Source organism: Bos javanicus, chromosome 25 (assembly GCF_032452875.1).
Source record: "Bos javanicus breed banteng chromosome 25, ARS-OSU_banteng_1.0, whole genome shotgun sequence".
Classification (NCBI taxonomy): domain Eukaryota; kingdom Metazoa; phylum Chordata; class Mammalia; order Artiodactyla; family Bovidae; genus Bos; species Bos javanicus.
In genome coordinates this window covers 26,159,893-26,177,695 of record NC_083892.1, presented here as the reverse complement: position 1 = coordinate 26,177,695, position 17,803 = coordinate 26,159,893, and the positions used below count along the sequence as shown (strand labels likewise).

At 54.3% G+C, this 17,803-nt stretch overlaps 2 protein-coding genes across 10 annotated transcripts in view; both read left to right on the top strand.

Moving 5' to 3' along the window:
• LOC133238455 (keratin-associated protein 10-6) overlaps positions 1-14,743 on the top strand; it is a 21,183-nt gene extending 6,440 nt beyond the window's left edge. For 2 of the 6 annotated variants that reach the window (XM_061401594.1, XM_061401595.1), the window contains exons 4-11: positions 4,224-4,407; positions 4,877-4,912; positions 5,865-6,008; positions 6,260-6,415; positions 11,201-11,610; positions 11,875-11,958; positions 12,241-12,314; positions 14,687-14,743. In XM_061401594.1, coding sequence (XP_061257578.1) covers positions 4,907-4,912; positions 5,865-6,008; positions 6,260-6,415; positions 11,201-11,314 — 420 coding nt within the window. In that variant the 5' untranslated portion in view covers positions 4,224-4,407; positions 4,877-4,906 and the 3' untranslated portion in view covers positions 11,315-11,610; positions 11,875-11,958; positions 12,241-12,314; positions 14,687-14,743. Of the gene's footprint in view, positions 1-4,223; positions 4,408-4,555; positions 4,661-4,876; positions 4,913-4,942; positions 6,009-6,259; positions 6,416-9,618; positions 9,729-11,200; positions 11,611-11,874; positions 11,959-12,240; positions 12,315-14,686 lie in introns of those variants that run through there. The other 4 variants (XM_061401597.1, XM_061401598.1, XM_061401592.1 and 1 more) reach the window with 4 other exon arrangements.
• ALDOA (aldolase, fructose-bisphosphate A) lies at positions 11,881-17,803 on the top strand. 4 transcript variants are annotated; one of them, XM_061401572.1, is made up of 10 exons: positions 13,246-13,335; positions 14,334-14,488; positions 14,687-14,813; positions 14,899-15,110; positions 15,969-16,023; positions 16,154-16,314; positions 16,672-16,755; positions 16,872-17,046; positions 17,211-17,410; positions 17,500-17,803. In XM_061401572.1, exons 2-10 carry the CDS (start codon positions 14,348-14,350, stop codon positions 17,593-17,595), a joined length of 1,251 nt encoding a protein of 416 aa, XP_061257556.1. In that variant the 5' UTR covers positions 13,246-13,335; positions 14,334-14,347; the 3' UTR covers positions 17,596-17,803. The 4 variants fall into 4 exon arrangements, with proteins under 4 accessions (XP_061257557.1, XP_061257559.1, XP_061257556.1 ...); XM_061401573.1 differs by lacking the exons at positions 13,246-13,335; positions 14,334-14,488 and adding an exon at positions 11,881-11,958; XM_061401575.1 differs by lacking the exons at positions 13,246-13,335; positions 14,334-14,488 and adding an exon at positions 12,133-12,240.

Sequence of the window (17,803 nt, the reverse complement as noted above, 5' to 3'; positions counted from 1 at the left end):
GAAAAGGGCACAACAGGTGAGATAAAGTGAGAAAATCAAGCATCCAGACCCTTTTTTCCTCTCATGGGTTGGCTGTGTGATTTTCATCAAGTGTCAGAACCTCTCTGAGCTTCAGTTGAATACCCAGAGTCCCATTGCCTGGGCTCAAATCTTAGTTCTGTCACTTACTAACCAGGAGAACCTATGTGAGTGATTGAACTCCTCTGAGCCTCAGGCTTCTTATCTACAAAATGAGGACAAGAGCAGCCCTCTACACAGGGCTCGGGGATGACTGAATGAGATGTATGGAAACACAGTTCCAGTGTGGCACTGTAAATATTCACTGTGACAGTCGTTAATGGTTCTGTTGTTCACTTAGTTATGTATTTATGCGCGCACCTTGCAGCACGCAGGATCTTAGTTCCCTGACCAGGTATTGAACTTGTGCCCCTTGAAGCGGAAGTGTGGAGTCTTAACCTTTGGAGCGCCAGGGGAGTCCCCCTGTCGTTCTGTTTTTTTTTTTTTTTTTTGAGTCCTCTTCTGTATCAGTTGCTCTACATACTTGTCTTCTAATCATCACAATGAACCTTGTCAGTTTCTTATGTAATCCCTATTTGCCAGGGGAAGGCTGAGGTTTGGGAAAGTCAACTGACTCGCCCAAGGTCACCTAGACACATGGAGACATAACTAGAATTCAAACCTATATCTTGCCTGGTTCTAAAATTCCTTTTCAACTGAGTCCTAATTTGTTTCTATCTGTAACATTAGAAACTTTGGAAATGATAGTTTCTTCCACTTTCATTTTACTGTTAGGATGAAAGAAGACCAAGGCTGTGAAGAGGTCTCTACTGATGCTCTAACTCAGCTCAGCTTCTTATTCCCTCAGTGATAAGAAGTAATTAAGCATAGATCTTTCATTTTCATAATGAGGAGGTTGATGAACCCCTTCTTCATCTCTGGGAGGCAATATTATCTGATGTCCAGAGGAGGGAGTTGAAAGTATTCGATAAAAATCAGAACTGCTAGGTTCCCTTCCCACATCCAAGCCCAGGTCTGCAGAGGTGTCTTTCATTGCCTGGGTTTTCTCTGCATCTCAGGTCCCCCACCCACCGCACGGTGAATGGAAGGACACAATCTTTTACTGTCTTTCCCAGGGCCAGTGTAAAACTACAGGTGAGGCTATCTGATATTGCCAGCTTTGAACTTTAGGTAAAGGGAGGTCTTATGGCTATTTGGCTATTGTGAAGTCAGTTTCTCCCTGCCTCCAGGGAATGGTGTGATGTGGGTAGAAGTGGGGCCCTGGCAAAGGAGTGCATTCATCCCCCTCCTCCTGGCTTGCCTTGCAAAGAGCAGCCCTGGTGCCCTGTCCACCCTCCTGCATAATGTATGCGCCCGTGGTAAGAACAGAATACCATCCATGGCGAGTTTGGCCACTGCAGCCCATGGATGTGTCCAGAGGTCTTGCCAAGGCTGACATCTCTCTGTTGGCAGGAGGTGAAGGGAGGGCGGGGCCCTGTGTCACCTGAAGCCTTTTCCTGGTCTGAGGTGGGAACTGGTTTCATCTTGGGTCTCAGGATTCTGCAAAGATAAGGGCAGACGAGAAGACAGCCCTAAGCAGGCAGTCTGACCCAGACTTAGATTCAACAGAGGTGACACTGGGAACAGCTAGACTTGGGTTTTCTGGACTTGAAGCTCTCTCTGAGTGGGCTGGGGTGGCAGAGCCAGTGGGACCTTCTCAGTGTGGTCGAGGGGTAAGGGGAGACCTGGGAACCAGGGGCACAGACCCTGGTGATTTCATACACCCCCTGTATTGGAAGGCAAAGTCCTAGCCGCTGGATTGCCAGGGAAGTCTCTCTCTTTTTAAAATATTTATTTATTTGGCTGTTGGGTCTTAACTGTGGCATGCGAGATCTTCAGTTTACAGCATGTGGAATCTAGTTCCCTGAGCTGGGATCGAACCCGGCCCCCTGCATTGGGAGCTCGGAGTCTTAGCCACTAGGCCACCAGGGAGGTCTCTCCCCTGGCAATTTCCTTTTCTTTTTTTTTTTTCCAAATTTTTTGGATGTGGGTCATTTTTTTAAAAGTCATTATTGAATTTGTTGCAATATTGTTTCTGTTTTATGTTTTGGCACTTTGACCAACAGGCAGGTGGGATCTTAGCGCCCTGACTAGGGATTGAACCTGTGTACTCTGCATTGGAAGGCAAAGTCCCAATCGCTGGACTGCCAGGGAAGTTCCTTTAAAAAAAAATATTTATTTATTTGGCTGCACCAGGTCTCAGTTGTGGCATGTGGGATCTTCAATCTTAGTTGCAGCATTCAGGATCTTTGCTACTGCTAAGTCACTTCAGTCGTGTCTGACTCTGTGCGACCCCATAGATGGCAGCCCACCAGGCTCCCCCGTCCCTGGGATTCTCCAGGCAAAAACACTGGAATGGGTTGCCATTTCCTTCTCCAATGCATGAAAGTGAAAAGTGAAAGTGAAGTCGCTTAGTCGTGTCCGACCCTTAGTGACCCCATGGACTGCAGCCTACCAGGCTCCTCCGTCCATGGGATTTTCCAGGCAAGAGTACTGGAGTGGGGTGCCATTGCCTTCTCCCAAGTTGTGATATATGAACTTCCTTGCGGCATGTGGGATCTAGTTCCCTGACCAGGGGTCAAACCCAGACTCCCTGCATTGGGAGCTCAGAGTCTTAGCCACTGGACCATTAGGGAAGTCCTGACCCTGGCCATTTTTGTGGCTGCCTCCTGGTGCAGGAAACTCCTCAGGCAGCAGCCATGGTGAGGTATATCGGGGCAGAGAATGTGCACAGAAGTAGGTGTACTGGGTTGCTTTCAGGGGAACATGCCAGGATGCAGTAACCAAGGGTGAGGTCTGAGGCCTCTTTGAGGGAGGTGTGCTTACATGAGTGTGCATGTGTGTGTGCATATGCACAGCATACGTGTGGATAATCAAAAAGGTCAGCAAGAAAGTGGGAGGTCAAAGTGCCTGAAGAGCCAAGGGAACCAGGGCATCTGGATAACATTACCTGATTGGTTTGATTCTATTCATTCATAGAATCAGTAAGTACTCAGTGGAGGCCCCCCCAAAGCCAAACTAAATGCTAGGCCTTGGGATATGAAGATGAATCAGACCCAGGCACTTGCAGTCTTAACTGAGGAGCCAGGCAGTAAAATGAAGAATTTCAGTACCTTGTGATAAGTGCTAGAACAGCCGTCTGTATATGGTACCCAAAGCAGTCACCTTTGCCTAAGGCAGGCAGGAAGACCACCCCGAGGCAAAACTGAGCAGTGGTTCAAAGGATGAGGGTGTTAGTTGGTGGTAGGGGAATGGGGTAGGGGAGACCACGGAAGGGTGTTCTATGTAGAGGGAATAGCGGCTATGAAACCCTATACACCGGTTAAGGAACCTTGAGCAGACCTAATGATGGAAACATGAATGAGCTGATGGGGCACAAAACAATTTTGTTTACAAATGATCTGATCAGTGGAAATAAGCAACACCAGGGCTGGAAATTTGTGTGCCTTAGTCTCTGCTAGGGTCCCAAAGCCTAGAGCAGTGCTTGGGACCCTGTTGGATACATCATGAATGAATAAACCAAGGTGGCTCAGTGGTAAAGAAAGCAGGAGATGCTGGTTAGATCCCTGAGTCAGGAAGATCTCCTAGAGAAGGAAATGGCAACCTACTCCAGTATTTTTGTCTGGAAAATCCCATGAAGAGAGGAGCCTGGTGAGCTACAGCCCATGGGGTGGCAAAGAGTTGGATACAACTTAGGGACTAAACAATAACAACAGGGGACTTCTCTGGTGGTCTGGTGGCTAAGACTCCCGTACTCCCAATACAGGGGGCCCGGGTTCCATCCCTGGTCAGGGAACTAGATCTCACGTGCAGCTGTCCAACTAAGACCTCGTGGAACCAAATAAATAAATTAATTATAAATAAGTAAATAAACCGAAGATAGACAGTACCTAGAGTGGATGGTGTGGACAGTCGGCTAAAGCATTTGGGCTTTACCCTGGAGTCAGTGGGGAACCCTTTGGGGGGTTAAAAATTGAAAAGCCACAAGATCTGACCTGGATGGGAGGAAATCACCCTGATAGTGATATGAAGGGTGAAGAGATCAGATTGATGAATCTTAAATTTGGGCACTGTCAATAAAGATCGGGGGTCAGGTTGAAAAAATATTAGATAATTCTATGCCATTAAGAAGTAGCTCTGATTTTAACAATACCCCTGGGAGGCAGGCGTTTCCTCTTTATACAGAGAAGAAAATGGACTCAGCGAGGCGCGGTGACTCGGCCGAAGTCACACAGCCAGTTGGCGGCAAAGCCCGGGGGTTCAGTCTGGCCTTTGTGGCGCTGCAGGACCCAGCACACGATGTAGATCTGAGCCAGGCGTGTAGCGGCGGGAACTCGCCCCTTCTACTCAGTAAGTGCGGGAAAGTCCAGCGGATCGCTACTACAAAGAATTGGTGCCCACAGATAGGAAGAGGGAAGCGAGGCGCGGAGAAGGAATGTTGGGTCTGGGCGGCCGCCGTAGGAGCTGTGCTCTCATCTCCATGGCAACAGCGAGAAGCGGCGGGAGGCCTCTGGGCGGTGCAGCCGCCACGGCGGATTGGAGCGGGAAAGACGCGGAATCCGTGACCTGCCTGTGGCCCCGAGGGCGCAGGTGATGGGGTTAGGTCGGTGGAGGGAGCCCGGGGTTTAGGGAAAAACGGAGGGTCGGGCTGGGGCCTTCGAAGAAGGTGCTGTCCCATACCCGCGATCCTCACTGTTCGGACCAGAGACCATCGTTGGGCCTCAGTTTCCCCAAAGGGGAAATGGGAGGAGGAGAACGGGCACCCGAGCCCAATGGCCCCTCTCAGTCATTGAGGCCCAGGACTTTCTCTCCCCTGCAGCTCCTGGACTGACCGGCGGTGTCCTGCTCCATGGACGTGAGTCTTAGGCCCCGTACTCCTCTCTGGCGCGGCCCCCTCGGCACCCCTAACTTACCCTGACGTTGCCTTCCTTGGCGCCTGGACTGGAGCTCTTTACCCAATATAGACCCTTCCAGCTCAGGACAAGAGCTGTGAGACAGAAAGAGTGCAGGGGTGGCCTTGCCAAGGCAGGGCACTCCACACTCTGGCAAGATGAGGAGTTAGGAAATCAAGGAGGAAAAGCATCCCAGGAAAAAGGAACAGCGTGGGCAGAGACGTGGATGTGAAAGAGAGGCCAGGGAATTGCCAGGACTTCAGTATGGCTGGAGTATAATGGAGGACAGAGGGAGAGGCAGGCAGAGCTAGACTAGAGCCTTTGTCACTGAGATAAGAAGTTTGGACCGAGTCAGTGGGAGCCACTGATGGACTGTCAGGGAGGGAGGGATACTCAAGGACAGCTGGTATGGAAAGGAGCATAACTGCAGAGTGCAAGACAGAGACCAGTACTGTGGGCTGAAGGGTGGTAGAGTAGTCCAACGGAAACAGAGACAAGAGGTCTGTTTGGAGAGGCATTCTGAAAGGAAGAGCGATAAGTCTTGGAAAAGTCTAGAATGACCAACAGGTCTCTGATGGCGCTGAAATGGGGATGACGAGAGAAAAGGCAGGGTTGGGGACAAGACGAAGATGAAGATGTTAGTTGCTATCGTGTCCGACTCTTTGCGACCCCATGAACTGTAGCCCACCAGGCCCCTCTGTCCATAGGATTTCCCAGGCAGGAATACTGGAGCATGTTGCTATGTCCTTCTCCAGGGGCTCTTCCTGGCCCAGACAGTGTAGCCCTATTACTCTCTCCGCACCACATGGTGGCTGTTCCTCCCTGTTTCCCAGCTACCTCCTTTGTCCCTCCTGGTGTTTCCGTGTCCCCACAGCCCTTCCACGTCTCGTCACCCTTTCTTCCTGTGCTGTCCAGGCCTCCTCTAGCCCGTGGAATCCAACCCCGGCTCCCGTCAGCGGCCCCTCCCTGCTGCTCCCCATCCCGGCCATCGTCGTGCTCTCCGTGGGCATCTATCTGTTGCTGTTGGGTCTTGTGCTGCTGACCAGGCACTGCCTGCTGGTGAGGGGCCTGGTGGGGGCTGGAGGGTGGGCCCTGACAGGGGAAGAGGTCAGCCTGTCCCCCCATTTGCAGGCTCTTACCCTGAGACACCTTTGCCATTTAGTCTCCATATCGGCCTCTCACCTGGGCCAGGAGACCCTCTTCTCCTCTCCCCAGCTGAATCTTCTCTGGCTCCTCTCTCCAAAACCGAGACTCAGCTGTCCCTCCCAACCCGCCACCTGGCCGGGATCCTGAGCGGTGCCCTCTCCTAGGCCCAGGGCTGCTGCACAGACTGCAGCTCTCCCTGCAGGAAGCAAGGCGCCTCCAGGCCCCAAGACTGTTGCCAGACCTGCGCTGAAGCCTGTGACTTCCCCCTGCCCAGCGCAGCCCGCTACTTGGATGCCTGCTGCCCCCAGCCCGCCGAAGCTGTGAGTTCTCGTCCTGGCCCCTGGCCCCTGAGTCCTGATCCTGGTACTCTCAGTGCATTCGTTTTTTTTTTTCTTTTTCGGTTCAACAAAATTTATTACGGAGCACCTATTCTAGGCCAGGCCTAGTTCCAGGTACTGGGTCAGGTGGAGACAGGCGAAAACAACAACATATCAGATATTTTCTGGTAACGAAAGCTACTTGGAGAAAGAAGAACAGGGCAGTAGCTGGAGAAGGGTGACCTATGTAACATGCAGGGCATACTGCGACCTCTGAAAATGGTAGTTAAAGCAGACAGAGCTCCTTCTGTTCTTGGAGTGAGTACAATGTTCTAGATACTGTGCAACTTCATTAACAATCTCCAGAGCTGGGTATTTTTAAAACTCATATGTACATATGTTTTTTGATTACAAAGTATACATGTAGAAATACATAGAAAGTACAAGTTACTTTATAAGCCAGCCCGCTAACCAAGGTTACTATGTTTGGTGTGTGTCCCTTATATACTAATACACATACAGTGATATCACTGTTGTATTTCACTGTGGGTAAAAATGTATGCCACAGGGACTTCCTTGGTGGTCCAGTGGCTAAGACTGCACTCCCAGTGCAGGGGGCCCAGGTTCGATCCCTGGTCAGAGAACTAGATCTCACATGCCACAGCTAAGACCTGGTGCAACCACATAAATCTTTTTTACAAAATGTATGCCACACCTACTGTTTCCTCCCAACTGCCACTTGCCCTTTTTAACCTGACATCACACCTTGGCTACCCGTCCATTCTTTTAACCTCCTTTTGCAGGGGGCATAACTTGGCTCAGGGGCATTTAGTTGCTTCTCCAGTGTTCCACAGGACAGTCTCGCAGAGCAACTCGCTCCATCGTGTGTTGAAACAGAACCTTCAGGGAGAAGCCTGGCTCACAGAGGACAGGCTGTTTTTGCATTTGTGGCTTTAAAGATGTTAAGTGTCACTGACCACCTTCCTAGGCCATGCTTATTTTGGGCTCAGAGATTTAGACAGCAAAGCTCCTGCCCTTGAAATGGGGACCTTCCCTAGGGAGGTAAGAGTGAGGGGAAAAGCCCAAGCAGAACTTGGGCAGACTGCAGTTGCAAATTCCTGCAAGGAGTTTTGAGTTTCAAAATCAATTGCAGGGCAAGGAGTTCTCCTCTTTCAGATATAATCTGCTTCTGATTTCTCAGGAGTAGCGCAGAGACGAGGCCCAGGGCTTGGGCTCCAGGGATCAAGGGGAAAAAGGAGAAGACCCTGGGTCCTCCAACCTCCTATTTTACAGAAAATGCTTATTTACAAATGATTTCTTGTTCCCTGCCCTGGGGACCCCACTCCCTTCACCTTCTGTCTGTAGGAAGGGAGTGGTCAAGGGCTTCTCCTCCTCCCTGAGAATGAGGTGTGCTGTCTGGAGGGACTGACTCCTCTCACTGCCCCCTCCAGGGCTGCGGGGCATCCAAGCCAGGAGAACTACAGGGCCTGATCCTACCCAGCTTCTGCCAGAGCCGGGACAGGTTCTAGAATAATGAATGGTGGGGTGGGGTCATTCCATCCTTGGGCTGTCTTTCCACAAAGCACAGTAAGGCCTCTGTATTCTTCAGTTTCCTTATGGTACCAAAAGCAATTGCAAATATTCCAAAGCCCTTGCCTCTCACAGCTGTAGAAGTTGGGGCACACAGAGGCCTCAAGCCGGGCCAAGACAAAAACCCAGGTTTCTCTTTCTCTCTATGGGAGAAACTCAACTGCGCTACATCTTTCACAAGTGTGTCATGAGGGCCTAATTCATTCATTCATTTATTTATCCACTTACCAAAGAGTTGAGACTTCCCTAGTGGCTCAGACAATAAAGAATCCACCTGCAATGAAGGAGACCTAGATTCAATCCCTGGGTTGGGAAGATCCCCTGGAGAAAGGGAATGGCTACCCACTTCAGTATTCTTGCCTGGAGAATTCCATAGGCAGAGGAGCCTGGCAGGCTACAGTCCACCGGGTCACAAAGAGTCGGACATAACTGAGAGACTAACACTTCACACTACCAAAGACTTCTGAAGTTACTGTTGAGGAACTGTGCTGGGCCCTGGGGGTGCAGTGGAAACAAGATAGGTGTGGCCCTAACCTTCATGGGGCTTACATTCCTGCAAAGGACAGAGAGAAATAAGTAGGCAGTGACATTCGAGTGTGAGAAATGATGCAATCCGGGACAGTTCTGGTTCTTAAGCGCCGGGTGTGATCAAAAGCAGGGATGAGACTTAAACAGAAAGCCAGGCATCCGGGCCCCATGCCCAGTAGATTTGGAATGAGATTGAAATTTGCGAATCTTTAGCAAGTTCTTACATGGCAGACACATACACCAGGGTTAGAGTGCAGGGTTAGAGTGCAACATATGTATTCATCATACTGCTCAAGGGTGAGAGCTGTGACCAGAAGAGCTCCCCTTGGTGAGAACTCACTGTGTACCAGGCACCATGCTTCATGCCTTCCACTGATTCCCCAAGTGACCCTGTGAAGGAGGTGTTCTACTTCCTAAATCCATTTCAGAGATGAGAAAAGTGTGTGTGTGTGTTAATTGCTCAGTTGTGTCCGACTCTTTGCGACCCCATGGACTGTAGCCTGCCAGGTTCTTCTGTCCGTGGAATTCTCCAGATAAGAATACTGGAGTGGGCTGCCATTCCCTTCTCCAAGAGATGAGAAAACTGAGGGTCAAATCACAAATCGGCCAAACCTGGGCCTGAATTAGATTCAAACCCCGAGCTCCAAACAGTAACGATGGCCGGCCTTTACAACCCCAGAGTGAAAGAAATCAGAGTGAAAAACTAGAGAAATACGAGGGTTAACGGTCATGCAGAGCCCTTGTTTAAAAAGGGCTTAAAAAGCAGGTTCCTTGCAGAAGCCACAGGGCTGCCGGCAAGAGTCGAAATATCCATTAGCTAGTTCTTAATGACTAGAGCCAAACCCTGCCAGGGGGCCAGAGCCAAGAAATGCTTTTAATACCCTTTTCTCTGAGGTGAGGGCAGTGTGGCCTCTCTCAGCCCCCAGTTCTGCACACAGATTGACGGTGCAGTCCTCCAAAATTCCACAGAGCTGACTTCAGCCCCGAGCAGGACTCCCCAGAGACGCCCCCAAACCACACCCCATCACACACAAGGAAGCCGCCTCGCTCTCTCCCCTCCGCCATGATATACTTCTGCTTCCTCCTAGAGAATTCTTTTGGCAGGGGCCAATGCACCCTCCCCTCACCGGAGCCCCTAGTGATATCTGATCTCACCAGTCATCTGACACCGCACCCCAAAACCTCAGCTCTTCTAAAGGTCATTTCCCTATTCCTGGCTTGGCCCGGAGTCTGATTGAGCTGTGCAACTGTGACTGTCACTAGCCCTGCCTCAGGCCTCAAGGAGCCAATCTTCTGTCACCCATCCTGGGTGTGACCCACTCCAGCCACTTGGCCTGACTCCAGTCCATGCCTGGAGCAGTGGCAGATCGTCCGTGTCCCACGGCAGGAGAGGAGTGGACTGGAGCAGACCGGTTCTCCCTTCCTGTCTCTAAGGACATGCTGTTCCTATTCCATGAGAGGCAGACTTTCTGCCTCCCCTCTTCTTTGCCTAGAGGGAAAAATGACATGCTTTGATTGATTCATTCATTCAACGTTCATTTGTATTTCAGGCACCTGCTGAGCCTGAGTCCCCTGGTAGGTCAGTGGAGATAGGTGAATTGTCCCTGCCTTAGGCAAGCTTGAAAGAAGTTGGTATTCACCGCCCTGGGAAGCAGTGGGATCAAAGCGGGATCTCAGGGCTGGAAGCAGGCAGGCCCAGACCTATCCCAGCCCCCTTCCCTAGTTAATATATTCCTTTGCATGATCACTCCCTCTCTGAACCTTCATTTCCTCTTTTGTAAGGAGGCCCTCTACTCAAGATTCTGATAAAGAAATGTGACTCCCTTTAAATAGTAAAAAAAAAAATTAAATATGAAAATTACCATTTTTCAGGAAAACTAGAAAGACTTTAAAATCATTCATGGACACAGTCTGTGCCTGGCACAGAGTAGGTGCTCAGAAATGGAGGGTGAATGACAGCCAGCTTGGTCTCAGGCCAAGAAAGAAATCCACAAAACCAGCAGGTGGTTTTCATCATAGAGTGTGTGTGCTTTCCCTGTCTTAATGACTTGCAATTATATGAGGTCGTAAGGGTATAGAACCATCTCTGAGCTGAACATTGGGGTGTAAGGGTGGGGCCAGGGCTAACTGATCTCTGGTCCTCAGTCTCCTCATCTATAAGATGGGAAGAAAGAAAGGATGTGCATGCATGCTAAATTGCTTTAGTCGGGTCTGACTCTTTGCTTCCCCATGGACTATATAGCCTGCCAGGCTCCTCTGTTCATGGGATTCTCCAGGCAAAAATACTGGAGTGGGTTGCCATGCCCCCCTCCAGGGGCTCTTCTCAACCCAGGGATGGAACTCGAGTGTCCAGAGTCTCCTGCGTCTCCTGCACTGGGAAGCAGATTCTTTACCACTAGTGCCAACTGGGAAGCCTAGAAGAAATGACCTCCCCCACAAATGGCTTCTTCCAGCTCCTTCCAGTTGTTAGGAACATTGCCTCCTGGCTAATTTCTCAACATCACAAGGAGCTGATTTGTTCCCATGAGTGGTGGATGGTACCCTCTGATCCACTGGGCAAGTGGGACTTTCCAGGCCTCTCTGTTCCCTTCTCCCTTGAAAAGGAAACAGCTCCAGGCTTTGGTCCCCCTCCCTCGCCCACCTCCCTCACCCCACCCTCCTCTCCCGCAGGACTGGGCCCCTCGCTGCCCTCACTGCTGCCCGCTCTGCGACTGTGCCTGCGCGTGCCAACTTCCTGACTGCCAGAGCCTCAACTGCCTTTGCTTTGAGATCAAGCTCCGATGACGATCCCGGGTCCTTGCTCTTTGGAGAGTGGCCAGCCCCCAGGGGCCACAGGCCCTGTTCCCTGAGGGGACTCAGGACACCTTTCTCCAGGCCATTGGAACCACAAATGGCCTGCCCAGCTCACCGACCTGGGAACCAGCAGTGGAGAGCCTGGCTCCCTGCAGAGCGGGACTCACAGAGCCCTTGGCGAGCAGGACGGCAGCCCCTTTGCAGGGCCAGAAGAGAGAGGGGCTGGTGCTCCAGCAGGTCCCCCTGCCCTTGACTCCCCCTCCCCAAGTAACTGATCATATTTGAAGGTGAGGTTGGGGGACACTGCTCACCATCCAGAGCATGGGACAAACTTGAGCCTTGACTATCAGGATGTAGGGTTACCCCAGGCACACCCTGTCCATGGACTCTTGGTTATTTTGAGGTGTGAGTGTAGTGCCTGCCTGTGTGCTCTGCCTCTGAAGAATCAGGACAGCCCGTGTGAGGCCCAGAGTCAGGGGAGGGGGTATCTGAGGAGGAGGCAAGGAAGGCCACAGGTCTGAGTCCTCTTACCCCTCCTTCCTTCCTCACAGATCGCTGTCCAGAGATTTATTTCTCTCGACAGCCTGTTGAGGGCCTCAGTCTGGATTTCCAAGGAAGAAATCTCTGAAGTACCGGTGAGTGGGCAGGGGGCCCTTCCCCCCACCCCCAAAATAGGCAGGCCCACAAGCTTCTTCCCCATCCTTCACTTTAGGCCCCACGCTGGCCTGAATGTCAGGGGCTTCAGGTTTCCCTAAATATAGGTCCCTGCCAGGGGATCTATGGCGAGCAAAGGGCAGGGGTCACCGGAGAAGGTCGGTTGGGGGGAGGGGGTAGCTGCCTTATAACCCAGCCCGGGCGGGGCCTGGCTCACTCGCTGCTGACCAGGCTCGCCCGCTCCTTTGGCTTCCTCCTCACAGGTGGGCGCCAGTCGGACGGAGCAGGGTTGGAATTGGGCTGAAGGCTCCGGGATTTAAGAGGGGAGACCCGGCCGGTAGGATGGGGAGGCTCAGAAAGGATCTGGGAGGCCGACAGCCGGGGACGGATTTGATTTTGGAGAGGGAAGTCGGCGCCAGGGAATTTTGCAAGGACTCTGGTCTCACATCCCCAGACTTGCTCGGGCCGAGTGGCGGCCCGAGCGGGTTCCCGCCGAGTCCGGCTTCCGCGGGAGGGCGGCGGGCGCGTGCGCACTCGCGGGCCACGTTGGCTCTCCCGATCCCGGGAGCCGGACCTGCCGGGATGGAGCGCGGACGCGGCGGGGATACCCGCCGGGCGGGACACCCGGAACTGCCGCCGGCTTGCGCTCCGGGAGCCTGCCCGCGCCGCCCTCTCCTGAGCCGGGGCGGGCAGTCGCCGGGCCCCTGCATTCGGTTACAATGTGACACTCGCTGCCTCAGTGCCGCCGGAAGCTGGGGCTGCCCCGGGCCGCCCGATAGGCCTGCGGGAGGGAAGCTGAGCCTCGCTATTTTCGGGCTCTGCCACCCGCTTTTCCTCCGACCCCACCCCATTCTCATCTCCTCCGGGGCCCAAAAATCGGCTGAGTCACGGCGCCCCGAAGCACGCCAGGAGGAGGGGAGGGGGGTCGGGAGAGGAGAGGAGGGAGGGGAGGGCCCTGGCGACCCGCGGGATGTGGCCCGAGTCACGTCCGAGGGGGAACGAGGGGGAAGGGCTCGGGTTCTCGCCGGACAGTCCCCGCCCAAGCGCCGCCTCCCGGCTTCGCCTTTCGGGGGCGGCCTTTCGCACACTTCCTCGCCTGCCATTGGACGCCTGGGCGCCTCCGGCCCCCTGCAAAGGGAAAAACCCGGCGAGGGGCGGAGCGGTGCCTTTATAAGGCCGGGAACCACCTCCTGCCCGCCCGCCCCTGCGCCCCGCCTCGGGAGTAGAATAGGCTGCGTTCCTCTTGGAACGCGCCGCCGAACCAGAGTCCTGGTGACGATTGCCGCGTTCGCCCCCTCAGTCCACTCCGCCAGCCCTCCACCGCTGCGCCCCGCCAGCCCGCCCCTTTCCTGTGCCAGGTGAGCGCCTCTCGCCACGTGCGAAGGTCAGGGAGGGGGTCGTGGAGAAGGATCCCGGGGGCAGACGCGGGTCGGGCGTCCGCACGGAGCCCCCCAACGCGGCCCCAGCATCTTCCTCCTCCGCCACCACCCACACATTTGCTCCCAGCCGGGCCTCCCGGACTCTTCCAGCCTGAGCTCCCTGGGTTTGCTGCGCAACGTAGCGACCGCTCCGCGCGCTGAGTCACAGCGGGGAGGAAGGAAGCCAGGCAAGATGAAGGGCCGTTCCTCGCTCCCCTTTTCTTGTTAGGACTCCGGGTGCAAAGATGATGGCCCCTTTGCCTCTGCAGGGATCCTAGGAGGCATCGAGGGGTGGGAGCCAGCTCATTTACTGCCTCAGGGTTCCCAAAAGCGGGTGGTTGGTCCCTGTCCTGGGAGACGGGTGCCCCTGGCCAGGAGGGGAAATCCCTTGGCAGCGCATGATGCCCCATTAACACTTTCCCTATCTTTCCTTATCGGGTGACCTTGATTCTGAGCCTGGAACAGCTGCAGCCGCGGAGCAGACAGGAGCATTTTCAGGGGAAGGGGTGGGGCGCTTGCCTCTCCTCCACGTTCTCTTACCCTGCATGAGCAGTGAGGGCAACCCTCACTCCTTTCCTCCCCCCACCCTCACCCCGGGCTAGGCTTCCTCCGCCGCCCTTTTCTGGGCTTCCGAGGACCACCCCATACCACCACTTTTTTCCTAACATCCTCCCCCACCTTGGGGGGAGCAGCCTGACCTTGGGGTGTCCTTGAGGCAATGGAGCCTGGGCCAGCCCTGGGATCTCAGGTGGATTGGAAGGAACACTCTTGTCGCAGCCAGAGATCTGAGTTCTAATCTCAGATCAGGCCCTTGGGTTGCTGTGTGGCTTGAAACAGCCTTTTCCCCTTCTCTGGCTTCTTACAGATGAGGAGGTTGGGCCTTCTGCCTTCAGCACAACTTCTAATTCCAAAATACTCCGGTTTGGTTTTGCTTCCAGGCAAGGTGACCCCCATGGCACAGCGCAAGCCAGAAGGGTCCAGCTTCCACATGACCTGCCTGTCCATGGCTCTGGCCTATTCCTTTAGGCCAGATGCCAATATACAACCCCACCCTCAGCTGGGTAACACCCAGAAACAAACAGAGTTAGGAAAGGTACAGGAGGCAGGCCTACTATAGGGAAGTTGGGTGTAAGGGAGAGCCTGGGGCAGGAAGTGACCCGATACCTGCCGGGAGTTGGGCAGGGGAGGTAGGGAGCCTTTCCCCTGACCTCCAGGCAAGGGGCCCTGCTGGTTGGGAGACCAGGGGAAGACTCCACTAACTAGCCTTCCCCCATGTGTCTCCTCCGCCCAGGCACTGACAGGCACCATGCCCCACCAATACCCAGCACTCACCCCGGAGCAGAAGAAGGAGCTCTGTGACATCGCTCACCGGATTGTGGCTCCGGGCAAGGGCATCCTGGCCGCAGATGAGTCCACTGGTGCGGGCAGGGCACAGGGGGAGGAGGGTCCGGGGTGGGGTTGAGGGGCTGACCCCTTTAATTCCCATGTGATGCTTTCCTCCAGGGAGCATTGCCAAGCGACTGCAGTCCATTGGCACCGAGAACACTGAGGAGAACCGGCGCTTCTACCGCCAACTGCTGCTGACTGCCGACGACCGCGTGAATCCCTGCATCGGGGGCGTCATCCTCTTCCACGAGACGCTCTACCAGAAGGCCGATGATGGGCGTCCCTTCCCCCAAGTTATCAAAGCCAAGGGCGGCGTCGTGGGCATCAAGGTGAGGGGGCTAGGCCTTGGGGTGGGAGATGTGAGACGAATGTGCATGTGCTAAGTCGCTTCAGTCATGTCCGACTCTTTGCAATCCTATGGACCATGGCCCACAGCTTCCTCTGTCCATGGGATTCTCCAGGCGAGAATTCTGGAGTGGGTTATCATGTCCTCCTCCGGGTGATCTTTCCCACCCAGGGATTGAACCTGCTGCGTCTTTTGTGTCTCCTGCATTGGCAGGCGGGTTCTTTACCACTAGCACCACCTGGGAAGCCCAGTGAGATGGATGAGGGGCAAGGAAATCCAGGATAACAGGCAGGGGTCGTGGTGGGGATGAACTGGGTGGGGAGACTTGGGTGGAGTCTGCCCTGATCGCCTCCAAATTGTGTGTAAGAAGCCAGTAACTTATGGGACTTGCTTGGCATTTTCATCTTTGTGACTTTAAAAGCCACAGGTTATGTTTATATCATTGAAAAACCAGAAGCTCAAGGCCATGAAGTGCTTTGCTCACACTTAGTAAGTGGTAGAATTCAAGCTTATCTGTGTGTATCTTGCCTCTTGGGACCAGATACCATGGCTAAGTGAAACACTGGCAAACCAGGAAGGATACTTGAGAGATGAAGTAAAGCTGGGACAGGGTGGGGCTACAGAGGAGAAAAAGGCTGTAGAGCAAGAGTTTTTGTAGTTTTTTAAATACTGTTTATCTGCTGTGCTCGGTCTTCATTGCGACACACGGAATCTTCCATCCTCGTTGCGGAACACAGGTTCTTTAGTTGCGGCGTGTGAGATCTAGTTCCCTGATCAAAGATTGAAAAAAGGGCACCAGAGACCATCTCCCATCCTATCTTGTTGCCCTCCACCCCCGCAGGTAGACAAAGGTGTGGTGCCCCTGGCAGGAACAAATGGCGAGACTACCACCCAAGGTGAGAACCGCTTAGCTCTTGGCCCTACCAACCAGCCCACCCTGGTCAGTACCCCTCTGGGTGCCCAGGCCATGTGGGAGCCACCTGCCCCCTCCGCTGGCTGGCTCTGACCCCTCCATCCCCTCTTCAGGGCTGGATGGGCTGTCGGAGCGCTGTGCCCAGTATAAGAAGGACGGAGCTGACTTTGCCAAGTGGCGTTGCGTGCTGAAGATCGGGGAGCACACCCCTTCTTCCCTTGCCATCATGGAAAACGCCAACGTCCTGGCGCGTTACGCCAGCATCTGCCAGCAGGTGGGCCTGTAGGTCCCCAGCAGGCCACGTCCCACCTAATTCCATTCCAGTGTGGCAGCTGGCCTGCCACCCACCTGCCAGCTTACCCCGCCACCCACCTGCCAGCTTACCCCAAGGCTCCGAATCCTCACCAAGCTCCAGGCTTGCGTCCACGAAGGGCTCTGCAAGCAGAAGGGCAGAAGAGGCATTATGTGGGTGGATCTGTGGAGACAGCTAATCTCCTCCAATCTGTTTTGAAGTGGGGAGGGCTGTGTAGCCAGGAGTCCTGGGGATAAGATCTTGGTGAATAGCTGTGGAGGGCTGGAGGCGGGGCTCTGGGTTAGGAGGCCTCACTGCTACCCTTCCCTCACCCCGCAGAATGGCATTGTGCCCATCGTGGAGCCCGAGATCCTCCCTGATGGGGACCATGACTTGAAACGCTGTCAGTATGTAACCGAGAAGGTAGGTGGCCTGCCTGCCTGGGCAGTGAGGTGGGCTAGGGAGCTGGGCCGGGGCCCCTGGGGTGACCCTCATCCCCCAACTCCACCTCACCCCACTTCGGTCCCACCCTGCTGTAGGTGCTGGCTGCTGTCTACAAGGCTCTGAGTGACCACCACATCTACCTGGAAGGCACCTTGCTGAAGCCCAATATGGTAACCCCAGGCCACGCCTGCACCCAGAAATATTCTCACGAGGAGATTGCCATGGCAACTGTCACGGCGCTGCGCCGCACAGTGCCCCCCGCTGTCCCTGGTGAGACCCATTCCTCATCTTGACCTCTGGGAGGTAGATGGACTTAGCCGTGATCCTTGTGCCCATGTGGTCTTGATTTTCAGGTCAGCTTCTAGGGCCTCCTTCCAGTCCCCTGGGTTGCTTGACTATAACCCCTCTCCCCATGTCACCCCCTCATTCTACAGGGATCACCTTCCTGTCCGGAGGCCAGAGTGAGGAGGAGGCATCCATCAACCTCAATGCCATCAACAAGTGCCCCCTGCTGAAGCCGTGGGCCCTGACCTTCTCTTATGGCCGAGCCCTGCAGGCCTCTGCCCTGAAGGCCTGGGGTGGAAAGAAGGAGAACCTGAAGGCTGCCCAGGAAGAATATGTCAAGCGAGCCCTGGTAAGGATGGGTCAGGAGGCGGGCAGGGTGCTGGGGTGGATGGGATTCTGAGAAGGGACCTTCTCACTCTGGCTCCTTTCCCCTCTTAGGCCAACAGCCTTGCCTGCCAAGGAAAGTACACCCCAAGTGGTAAGGCAGGGGCTGCAGCCAGCGAGTCCCTCTTCATCTCTAACCACGCCTACTAAGCCGACGTGTTCTAAGGCTGCCCCCTCAACACTCCAGGCCCCGTCCCCTCCCACACTCACTCTTGAAGAAGAGGGGGTTCATCTGGGGCTCCGGGCTGCTCTTTCCCGTCACTCTTGCCTCCTTGTGACATTGGTGCCTGGTGTTGTCTGTGTACGCTAACTCCACCGTTTCCAGCCTACTGCCAATAAACAGCTATTTAAGGGGGAA

Excerpts from the sequence above, each read along its gene's own strand:
- ALDOA (XM_061401572.1), top strand. The coding sequence starts at position 14,348 with ATGGCACAGCGCAAGCCAGAAGGGTCCAGCTTCCACATGACCTGCCTG. Across the intron at positions 16,315-16,671 it reads ACGCCAGCATCTGCCAGCAG|AATGGCATTGTGCCCATCGT; the intron begins GTGGGCCTGTAG and ends CTCACCCCGCAG. Across the intron at positions 16,756-16,871 it reads GTCAGTATGTAACCGAGAAG|GTGCTGGCTGCTGTCTACAA; the intron begins GTAGGTGGCCTG and ends ACCCTGCTGTAG.